General features: G+C 41.0%; 1 protein-coding gene across 2 annotated transcripts; it reads left to right on the top strand.

Annotated features, from left to right (window-relative positions):
• Window positions 1-993: 993 nt before the first annotated feature.
• Window positions 994-11383, top strand: TLR4 (toll like receptor 4). 2 transcript variants are annotated; one of them, XM_061200998.1, is made up of 4 exons: window positions 1245-1330; window positions 5530-5645; window positions 5906-6072; window positions 8415-11383. In XM_061200998.1, the coding sequence occupies exons 3-4, from the start codon at window positions 5933-5935 to the stop codon at window positions 10678-10680; spliced, it is 2406 nt and encodes an 801-aa protein (XP_061056981.1). In that variant the 5' UTR covers window positions 1245-1330; window positions 5530-5645; window positions 5906-5932; the 3' UTR covers window positions 10681-11383. The 2 variants fall into 2 exon arrangements, with proteins under 2 accessions (XP_061056980.1, XP_061056981.1); XM_061200997.1 differs by lacking the exon at window positions 5530-5645 and having other exon boundaries at window positions 994-1330.
• The last annotated feature ends 279 nt before the right edge of the window (window positions 11384-11662 follow it).

Here is an 11662-nt window from a genome sequence, read left to right as displayed (position 1 = left end):
CATGCACTAGACTAGGCATTTTATGTAAATTAACTTAATTCAATCATGCAAGACAAATGTGATTATCTCCACTTTAAAGACCAGAAAACTAATGCTTAGTGGCTTGCATCACGTGGCTTTATATTTATGAAATTTCATAAATGTGAACTTCTGTTGTGATTAGAACTATTATCCCATTTTACAGACCAGAAATTAAGTCTCAATAGTTTAAGTCACTTGATCAATGCTACAAGACCATAAATCACCTAGGCTGGATTTGAATTTCGGTATATTTGATTTTTCATCCCAATCTTTCCCCAATATTCCTGTACTTTTCAAAATGTGTTTCACTGGAGCTTTATTTTCAATGTTTCATAAATGTGGGCTTATCTTTTATGAATCTTGATTTCATAAAATTGGACAGTGCCGTGAGCTAAATAGTATCCCCTGCCAAAATTTAAAGGTTGGAGTCTTCACCCCAGTACCTCAGAATGTGACTGTATTTTGAGATTGGGTCTTTAAGAAGGTAATTAAGGTAAAATGAGGTGATGAGGTCATGGATTAGGGTGGGCCCTCATCCAGTTTGACTGACTGATTTCCTTATAAGAAGAGGAACTTAGGACACAGTCACACACAGAGGAAAGACCATGTGAAGGCACAGGGGGGAAGACAGTCATCTACAAGCCAAGGAAAGAGCCTGAGAAGAAATCAACCCTGCTGACCCTCTGAGCTCAGACTTCTAGCCTCCGGAACTTTGTGAGAAAATAAATATCTGTTGTTTAAGCCACCTAGTCTGTGGCTTTTGTTATGGTGGCCTAGGAAATTAATACAGACAGTAAGTTTCCACTACTGAAACAAAAGTGGGAGGCCACCGTCCTAGGTAGTTAGTCACACATGCTGTACGACCAGTCTGATTACTTTCCTAAACTCACTAATTCTGAGGTCAGATGACCTCCTGGGATAAAAGCCAGCTTCCTCTTGCTGTTACTCCAGCCCCTGGTCTGCAGACATTTTCTTCTTCTTCTTCTAACTTCCCCTCCAGTGACAGAGAAGATAAATATTAGAGAAACAAAAGTCCAGAATGCTAAGGTTGCCACTCTCACTTCCTCTCCTCCCTTAACCCAGCACTGCTTTGAATACAGTCAGTGCCCTGGGGCAGTGAGGAGAAGACAGCACCGTGCCTCGGAGGGTGCCTTGACCGGCAGACACAGAGGGTCATGTTTTCAGAAGGCCACTTCTGGTCACAGAAAATGCCAGGATGATGCCTCGCACCCGCCTGGCTGCGGCTCTGATCCCAGCCATGGCCTTCCTCTTCTGCCTGAGGTCGGAGAGCTGGGACCCTTGTGTACAGGTACGTGGTTGGAGGCAGCTCGGTTTCCTGGAGCTTTGCCTTGCTTCTGAAAAACTGCTCTCTGCTCAGTTTCCCATGACAGGCCCCAGTTAGTTTCATTTGCAAACAGACATCAAATTACCTTAAAGACCTAAGAAACCACAGGGACCAAATGATTCATGGCTATAGGACATTAACAAGCAGCCCATAGGGTCATGTCCCATTTAGGAGTTAAAGTGCTTCTAGGGACTTCAGGTCAGATAGACCTGCTTAAATTCACTGTTCTTTCACTTTTGGGCTGTGTGACCTTGCAGAAGTTATTAAACCTCTCTGAGACTAGTTTTCACATTGATAAAAGAATTATGGGCTTTAATAGAAAGTTGTAAGAAGCCTGCTTCCTGTCATTGCTTAACGCTGGTGGTTTGTACACTCTGTTTCAAGCTGTTGCTTTGCCCCTTTCAATCTCAGGAAGAAGATTTTTTTGGTCTCTTAATAGAAAGAACTTTCTAAGTGGACTTCAGACTTCTGAATCTAGTCATAGTTCTGTCCAAAAAATGAAAAGAAAAGGAGTTGAAAAAGAAAAGGAGAGACAGAGATACAGAGAAAGAGTGATGAAGAGAGAAGAAAAAGAGACAGGGAAAGATGCAAAATATCAGCTAAGGCAATGCTTTCTTTCTTTTTTTTGTAAATAAATTTATTTATTTTATGATTTTATTTATTTATTGTTTCTGGCTGCGTTGGGTCTTCGTTGCTGTGCACGGGTTTTTCTCTGGTTGCGGCGAGTGGGGGCTACTCATTGCAGTGGCTTCTCTTGTTGCGGAGCACGGGCTCTAGGCACGCGGGCTTCAGTGGTTGTGGCAGGTGGACTCAGTAGTTGTGGCTCGCGGGCTCTAGAGCGCGGGCTCAGCAGTTGTGGCGCATGGGCTTAGTTGCTCCGCGGCATGTGGCATCTTCCTGGACCAGGGATCGAACCCGTGTCCCCTGCACTGACAGGCAGTTTCTCAACCACTGCACCACCAGGGAAGCCCAATGCTTTCTTTCTTTGTGAAACACCAACCAGCTGGTTTGTAATCTCATTCATGAAGGATCTCCTTTGTTTTTCCCCTGCATGGACTTCACAGTTCCTTTGGAAAGTCCAGGGCAGAACCAAACAGCCAGAAGAATGTCCTGGGATCTAGGGTGTGGCAGAAATTCAAGAAAAGCATAACCAGCAGTCCTGACGTTGAGGACATGGGGGAAATTGTGTACTTTAATACGTAACAAAGACAAATGTGTTATTTCCACGTCCTCTGCTCCCCCCGTTCCCTGCTCATTGTCCTCCTCCCTGTGTCCCTCCTGCTGTTCAGTTAGTGGGTATAGATCCTCCAATCATGGTCACCCCAGGATAAATTACAGCCACTCCTGGCTCCTCCCATTGCCCATGCCCCAAATGCTCGCAGTTTCTGCAACTTGTCCAACCCTGCCCATCACCTCAGTGCCACCCTAGGGCATATCCTCAGTTCCCCTGGCCTTGACTCTTGGGCAGTGACTCATCTCCTGACCCCTTAGCCCCCTTCCTTTAATCTAATCTGCTCATTTTCGTCTGCTGTTTGTCATTGTTGTTGTTTTTCCTGAGGTTCAGATCTAACAAATTACCGTCCTTAAAAACTTTTAATAACTTTCCATTGCTATTAGGACCTTTTCCTACCATGGGGCCTTTGCACTGGCTAGTTCCTCTAGCTAGAATGCTTTCCCCCTAGATCAGTGCTGCTCAATGGGTCACATGATATTATTTAAATTTAAATGATACATTTAATAAACTAAATTTAACTAAATTTTTATTTAACCAAATTAACTTAATTTTAACGAACTGAATTTAAAACTATGTTTTAAACTATGTTCTAGTAGTTAAAAAAATAAAAACAAACAGGTGAATTTAACTTTAATAATATTTTTATTTAAGTCAGTATATTCAAAATATTATTTCAAAATGTAATATATACTAGACTATTAACAAGATAGTTTACATTCTTTCTTCGGTACTAAGTCCTTGAGATTTGTATATATTTTACATTTATCATATTTAAACTATCCACATTTCTCATACTCAACAGCCGTGTGTGGCTAGTGGCTACCATATTGGACAGTGCAGCCCTAGATATTTTCATAGCTTAACCCCTCACTTCATTCAAATTTCTGCTTAAATGTCACCTCCTCTGGGAAGTCTTCCTTGATTGCCTCATGTAGAGCTCCCCACTCCCTATATTTGCCTCTAATCTCCTATGCTGCTTTATTTTTTTATATCACATCATTGGCTATACATATATAAACTATATATATAAAATACATATAGTGTTGTGAATATATATATATATATTTATTGTTCACTGTTTGTCTTTCTGTTGAAATGGAATCTGTAAGAGGGCAAGATCATTGCTGGTTTTATTTATCACTTTATCCCAGTGCCTAGCACACGTAGTTGTTCAATTTATACGTGTTAAGTGATTAAAAGTATTGCCACAGGACAAAGTATGAGGCCCTCCTGATCTGGCTCTGGCTTCCCCTCTGGCTTAGGTTTCACCACTCCTGCCACCCACCAGCTAATCTGAGCTAGTTTTCCACCCCTGTGTACTCACACTCTTCCCTCCTTCTTCCTCTTTCCATATCCAAATCTCACTTATCCTTCCAGACCCACCTGGAAATACTCTCTTTCTTGGAAGCCTTCTACAATCTACAATCCCTGGATCCAGGATTGATCTCTACCTTTTCTGAACCAAAGGGAACATTTTCCAAGCCTGGTTTAAGACCCTTTTTAGGAATGAGTTGTGCTCCTATCAAAACTCTTACTCTAGACTGTGAGCTCACTGAAGTCTGGAGCCTTATCACATTGGTCTTTGTGCTGCCCACAGCACTTAGCAGAAAATGCCTTCAACTGGGATTTGAATAAACTTCCATGTAATCAGTTATCAATTCATTTGTTCGACAAATATTTATTGAGCATTAACCATTTTCCGGGCATCATTCTGAGTGCTGGAGACAGAGAGCTAGAGTCTCAAAGCTTACAATCTAGTGAGGGAAACAAACAGTACGTATGGAACAATCACACAGAAGGCATAATGTTAGATAGTGATGCCTCCTGTGAAGGAGGATAAAAGAGGGTAAGGGATGATGCCCGGCACCATCCTCTATTAGACGGTATGGGCTGTGAGGATTCTGTGAGGAATAACATTTCAGGGGACAAGTGAATAAAGCAAAGAGCTGCACTATGGCCTGTGAGACGTTACGCATGTTACTTCATCTCACTGAATTCTTCTTCTTAAAAAGGTTTATTTGAAGATTAAATTCAAACATGTAACATATAAGAAACAAGCCTGCATATAGTGGGGAATTAATAATAGCCAATAATAATACATGCTAACATTTATTGATCATTTACACTGTAACAGGCTTTGAGATAATCTCTTTAATACCTTATCTCATTAATCCTTTTAAAAGATTCTACTGGTTTTAAACTGAAAACCAAAATTAGCTGGCTTAAGCAAAGAATTTTGTTGAAGAATCAGAGAATTAGGAAATTAAATGGGAGTTTGGAGAACAAGGCTTACAAAGAATTTGGGAAAGTATGATAGAAATCAGCAGAGGAACCAAGACAGCATCAAGCGCTTGACCTTATTCACTAGGTTCCACCACTGAAGTCTATGCACTTCAAAGATTTGTCCCCATTTCTATCTCATCTGCTCAAAGGTCAGTGATCCAAGGGAAAGAATACAATTGGCAAAAATTGCGCTATGACTAAGGAAGGTCTGGACACCTGACTCGCAGTCTCCCTAAGCTTGTATACAACGAGAGGTGTATTTAGAAAAACAACAACAGTGGGACTTCCCTGGTGGCACAGTGCTTAAGAATCTGCCTGCCAATGCAGGGGACACGGGTTAGATCCCTGGCTCAGGAAGATCCCACGTGCCGCGGAGCAACCAAGCCCGCGAACCACAACTATTGAGCCTGCGTGTCACAACTACTGAAGCCTGCGCACCTAGAGCCTGTTCTCTGCAACAAGAGAAGCCACCGCAATGAGAAGCCCGCGCACCACAACGAAGAGTAGCCCCCGCTCTCCGCAACTAGAGAAAGCCTGTGCACAGCAACGAAGACCCAACACAGCCCAAAATAAATAAATAAATAAATAAATAATTTAAAACAACAACAACAACAACAACAACAAAATCCCTTGTTGCAAATCACAGGGAAGAGATAGGATGAAACCCAGAGCTTTCGGACTCCAGAGCTTCAGCTCTTCACCACTTGACTCCATTGCTTCTCGCTAAATGCTGCCATTGTGATAGCAGAGGTTAAACATTGGGTAGGTGCTTTTCCCTTCCTAATCTAGAGTAAGACATTTTATAAGAATGAAGTGAGTGGATAAATGAATGGATGGGTGGATGGATGAACAGATGATTGGGTGGATGCATGACTGGATGGATGGATGGATGAGAGAAGGCTGACTGGCCCCTGTGCTTGTCCCAGTGGCATCCCAGGCTCTGGCCTAGGAGAGGAGAGTTGCTGGGAGGTCTGGTAAGGTGCATGCAGCAAGACACTGCATCTAATGTCTGATCATTTCAGGTGGTTCCTAACATTAGTTACCAATGCATGGAGCTGAATCTCTACAAAATCCCTGACAACATCCCCACATCGACCAAGATACTGGACCTGAGCTTTAACCACCTGAGTCATTTAAACAGCCATAGCTTCTCCAACTTCCCAGAACTGCAGATGTTGGATTTATCCAGGTAATGTATGAGTTTTACCATTGTACAAGGAGAAATGTTCATTGTTTTATCATTTCATTCTTAAGTCAGAAAGCCTGATTAATGAAGTCTCATTTTCATTCATCTATTTATTCATTCAACAGACATCTTACTTGCTATATAACTTTGGGCAAGCCACCTCCCTTCTCCAGGTCTCAGCTTTCTTATCTGTGAAATGAGCAGTTGGATGAGACAGTCTCTAAGGACAATTCTATCTTTGATTTTCTTTTAAGTTAGGAGAGTAAATTGACTCAAACTCTTTCATCAGCAGATATTTATTGACTACTTGCTATATGTTGTTCACTCTGCTAGGAAACGAGAGTATGTTGATATATAACATACAACCCTAGCTATTAAGGAGGGCATATCCACTTGAAAGAATTGATATGTTTAAATCCTGAGCATGGTGCTCAGCATAGTAGACATTCAACACATGCTACTTGATTCTGGTTTTGGATTTTGAACCTGAGATAATAAGGATAGTAATATATAAGAGTAGGTGATAAGTCATTTACAAACTAGAGGCAAGACATTGTGTTGTACAGAAAAGGGGCCTTCTATGCAGTGAATAATCAATATAGAGTTCATGAACTGAGTGGGATTCAAATAATGTCTAGAATATTGGAAGCGGGGTAGAGGATAAGGAATTAGAAAGATACAAGTAACCCAAAGAGAAAGATAACAAGATCAAAGGAAAACATCTGCTGTGAGAAAGAACAGTGACTAATGTTTTATTTTTCTGATACAGGGAAGTATATCATTCATTAGAACAGGTGAAGTTATTATCATCATTTTGGGGGGAATTGAATCCTAAAATCATTTTCATCATCAGGGACCTTATTTAGAAATGTAATAGATAATGGGCTATAATCTCTATAAGGGTTTGTGAAAAATGGAGAAACATTTTATGTATGATTTTATTATAGAAACTCTTAGTAAAGGACAAGAGGATAGTAGATATTTCTGCAGAAGAGTGATCATTTTATGTTTTATACTCTAACTTGGATATTGATAGACTACAACAAAGGGGGGATCAAGCATTTTGAAGGCAGTGACATAGAGCCTTATGGAGGTCAGAAGACTTGAGCTGGGTCCTCCTCCAACATTTACTGCCATATGGCCTGAGGCATGTCACTTTGTGTGACTTGATTCTCAGTTTTCATATCTGTGAAACACAAATGGTGAACCTTACCCCACAGGGTTAACTGTGATACTAAATGTTAACACGCTATATATATTAAAAACCTTGTAAAGTAGATTTTATAAGCATAAAATACTATTATAGCATTCCATTAGTTTCTAAATTTCAGTTTTCTGAATGAGAATTTTGTCAAGAAATATACTGAATTGAGGTAGACAGACCAACGCTTTTTTTTAAACAAAAGATTCTCATCAATGTCCCTTATAATTCATTTTCGACGCACCACATACCCAAGGAACTACCCTCAGAGGCTTTAAATATGTGCTTGGAGAGAGGCTAGCTCCCCATCCTGGTTAGCCAGGAGGAGATTCTGGATTAGGGCAAGGACAGATTATAGTGCAATAGATACTCTGACTTTTCATGTTGCTTCACAGTGTTCTTCATATACAGTAACTCCACTTATCTTCTAAGGATGCTTTGTGATAGACCAGGCAGCCTTTTTTTTCCTATGGAAATCTATTGATACATTTTTTTCTTTTTGTAGATGAGGAAATTGAGGCTTGGAGAGTTTAAGGGATTCATATACATGCACATGCCTTGTTGACAGCGACCAGAGATTCATGTTCACATCTCCTGCTTCCAAGTTAAATATTCTCTTCATCTTAATACTCTGATTAACATTAAGTGATGAGCCCTATATGGAGAACTCTTCATGAACATTAAGGATATCTGTGACACTTTGGTGTAATTTTTTATACCTTTGAATTTGACATTCACTAGTCATTTATCATGCCTAACAACTAACAACTATCTGCCTCATCTGTACCAATCAGATATATAATCACAATTATGTGTGGCAGGAAATGGCTAAAGTTGATCCAAGGTTCAGTCTTCACGTGCCCCAATCATTGATCTTTAACTGATTTCCCTCTGTTGGATGGGCTGCCTCTGCTTAGCATGTGTGCCTAGTGTGATAAAAAGAGATTGTCATGGGGGTCAGTATGATAATACCAAATTTGTGGGGTTTCTTCTTTGCTTCATCTGCCTTGCTTGATATTTTTGCCTATGCATCATCATATGGCATGTCATATCTGTGTGAAGACCTAGATGACTGTGTTGATATTTCATTTTGTTTTTTTATTCAGCAGAAATATTATGAAATCTGTATCTCTTTTCCTTGTAGATGTGAAATTCAGATGATTGAAGATGATGCATTTCAGGGCCTAAACCACCTCTCCACCTTGATATTGACAGGAAACCCTATACAGAGTTTAGCCCTGGGAGCCTTTTCTGGGCTATCAAGTTTACAGAAGCTGGTAGCCGTGGAGACAAACCTAGCATCTCTAGAGGACTTCCCCATTGGACATCTCAAAACCTTGAAGGAGCTTAATGTGGCTCACAATCTTATCCATTCCTTCAAGTTTCCTGAATATTTTTCTAACCTGCCCAACCTGGAGCACTTGGATCTTTCTAATAACAAAATCCAAAATGTTTATCATGAAGACTTGAAGGTTCTCCATCAAATGCCCCTACTCAACCTCTCTTTAGATTTGTCCCTGAACCCTTTAGACTTTATTGAACCAGGTACCTTTAAAGAAATTAAGCTCAATGAACTGATTTTGCGAAGTAATTTTAATAGTACACATGTAATGAAAATTTGTATTCAAGGTCTGGCTGGTTTAAAAATCAATCGGTTGGTTTTGGGAGAATTTAAAAATGAAAGGAACTTGGAAAGTTTTGACAGATCTGTCCTGGAGGGACTGTGCAATTTGACCTTCGAACAATTTCGGATAGCATACTTCAGTGAATTCCCAAGGGATGATACAGGCTTATTTAATTGTTTGGTAAATGTTTCTATGATTTCTCTGTTGAGTCTGGATTTAGACAGTCTAGAAGCCCTTCCTAAAGATTGCAGATGGCAACACTTAGAATTGATTAACTGTAATTTTAAACAATTTCCCACATTGAAGCTCAATTCTCTCAAAAAGTTTGTTTTCATAGACAACAAAGGTATGAGCACTTTCACTGAATTTGAGCTACCAAACCTTCAGTTTCTAGATCTCAAAAGAAATCGCTTGAGTTTCAAGGGTTGCTGTTCTCACACTGATTTTGGGACAACCAAACTGAAGCATTTAGATCTGAGCTTCAATGATGTCATTACTATGAATTCAAACTTCTTGGGCTTAGAGCAACTAGAACATCTGGATTTTCAGCATTCCAATCTGAAACAGGCCAATGATTTTTCAGTATTCCTATCACTCAGAAACCTCCGTTACCTTGATATTTCTTATACCAACACCCGAGTTGTCTTCCATGGCATCTTTGTTGGCTTGGTCCGCCTCCAAACCTTGAAAATGGCAGGCAATTCTTTTCAGAACAACTTGCTTCCTGATATCTTCACAGAACTGACTAACTTAATCATCCTGGACCTCTCTAAGTGTCAACTGGAACAGGTATCCCAGATGGCATTTCACTCCCTCCCTAGACTTCAGGTGCTAAATATGAGTCACAACAAACTCTTGTCATTGGATACACTTCCTTATAAACCACTCCACTCCCTCCGGATTCTGGATTGCAGTTTCAACCGTATCATGGAGTCCAAGGAGCAAGAACTACAGCATTTGCCAAGGAGCCTTGCTTTGTTAAATCTTACTCAGAATGACTTTGCTTGTGTTTGTGAACACCAGAGTTTCCTGCAGTGGGTCAAGGACCAGAGGCAGCTCTTGGTGGGAGCTGAGCAAATGATGTGTACACAACCTTTAGATATGCAGGACATGCCCGTGCTTAGTTTCAGGAATGCCACTTGTCAGATGAACAAGATGATCATTAGTGTGTCGGTTCTCACCGTCCTCTTGGTATCTGTGGCAGGAGTCCTGGTCTATAAGTTCTATTTCCACCTAATGCTTCTTGCTGGCTGCAAAAAGTATGGCAGAGGTGAAAGCACCTATGATGCTTTTGTAATCTACTCAAGCCAGGACGAAGACTGGGTGAGGAATGAATTGGTAAAGAACTTGGAGGAGGGGGTGCCCCCCTTTCAGCTCTGCCTTCACTACAGAGACTTTATTCCTGGGGTGGCCATTGCCGCCAACATCATCCAGGAAGGTTTCCACAAAAGCCGGAAGGTTATTGTCGTGGTGTCCCAGCACTTCATCCAGAGCCGATGGTGTATCTTTGAGTATGAGATTGCCCAGACCTGGCAGTTTCTTAGCAGCCATGCTGGCATCATCTTCATAGTCCTGCACAAGTTGGAGAAGTCCCTGCTGCGGCAGCAGGTAGAGCTGTATCGCCTTCTCAACAGGAATACCTACCTGGAGTGGGAGGACAGTGTCCTGGGGCGGCACATCTTCTGGAGACGACTCAGAAAAGCCTTGCTGGATGGTAAACCATGGCGGCCAGAAGGAACAGCAGATGCAGACAGCAGACAGCAGGAAGCAACAGCCTCCACTTGAGGAGGAAAATCTCCTGATGTGCTCCTTGCCCAGCTGGACACAGTGATTGTTCAGTTAACAAGTATTAAATGCTGCAACGTACCAAGCACTGTGCTAAAGGCTGGTGATTTAGTGGTGCACAAGATATACAGGACTGCTAATCTCATGGAGTTTACAATGTAGAGGGAATAAACACTGTACTAAAATACAGAACTTCCAGGTGGATGTTTCAACCAACTCAGCTAAGGAGTCCAGGACAGGGAAAGTCAACTCAACTCTTACCCCATCAAACTGAATTAGAACTAAGAGATTGGGCCTCAGTGAGATTAGAAAAGGACAGACTTCTTCTCCTTCGTCTTTTGAGTAGAAACCATCTCATGTTATATGTTTTAGCCATGTTAAAACAAAGCAGTTTTGGTAGTTTCAACTGATCTAGGTCTTGGCTCACTTCTCCCTTTTCTTTTGCATATAATTTAAATTCTATTTGCGACTCAAAAGGCTCCAGATTCAGAGCCACCCCCCTACTTTAAGTCAATTCACAAATATCCTGGTTATCCCTTAGCATGTTCTATTTATTAACTACTAGTCCCTGATATTTTTTTTGTCTTTATAAATCCAGTTCTCATTTTTCACGTCTTCTCTATAAACCCATATCATAAATAAGGCTGTTAGAGGCATGCTGGAAAGATCCATATTTAACCACTAACTTTTGAGCAAATATGTAAAATATACTCTGTCACTTTGTCACTTGATGCCATTCTGAAGTTATTACCTACCAAGTTATGACTGTCATGAAGGAAGCATGAAAATAATTTGGTTGAAAGTGGCACTTATTATAATAGAGGGAGACAAGTCCAGCTTCCTGGTCTCATCACGAGCAATTCAGGCTAGAGGCAGGGCAGGAGGTGGGATGACCTCAGGAGGTCAGCTCTTCTTGATGACCCCAGAAACATGTGGGCTGATAGAGCTGGGGTGACTGCATGATGGGAGTTGCAGCAAAGGT

The sequence above is a fragment of the Eubalaena glacialis genome, chromosome 9 (genome assembly GCF_028564815.1).
Source record: "Eubalaena glacialis isolate mEubGla1 chromosome 9, mEubGla1.1.hap2.+ XY, whole genome shotgun sequence".
In the NCBI taxonomy this organism is placed as follows: Eukaryota; Metazoa; Chordata; class Mammalia; order Artiodactyla; family Balaenidae; genus Eubalaena; species Eubalaena glacialis.
Note: the sequence above shows the minus strand (reverse complement) of the source record. Positions and strands in the feature narration are given on the sequence as shown.

Excerpts from the sequence above, each read along its gene's own strand:
- TLR4 (XM_061200997.1), top strand. The coding sequence starts at position 1,238 with ATGATGCCTCGCACCCGCCTGGCTGCGGCTCTGATCCCAGCCATGGCC. Across the intron at positions 1,331-5,905 it reads GCTGGGACCCTTGTGTACAG|GTGGTTCCTAACATTAGTTA; the intron begins GTACGTGGTTGG and ends TGATCATTTCAG. Across the intron at positions 6,073-8,414 it reads CAGATGTTGGATTTATCCAG|ATGTGAAATTCAGATGATTG; the intron begins GTAATGTATGAG and ends TTTTCCTTGTAG.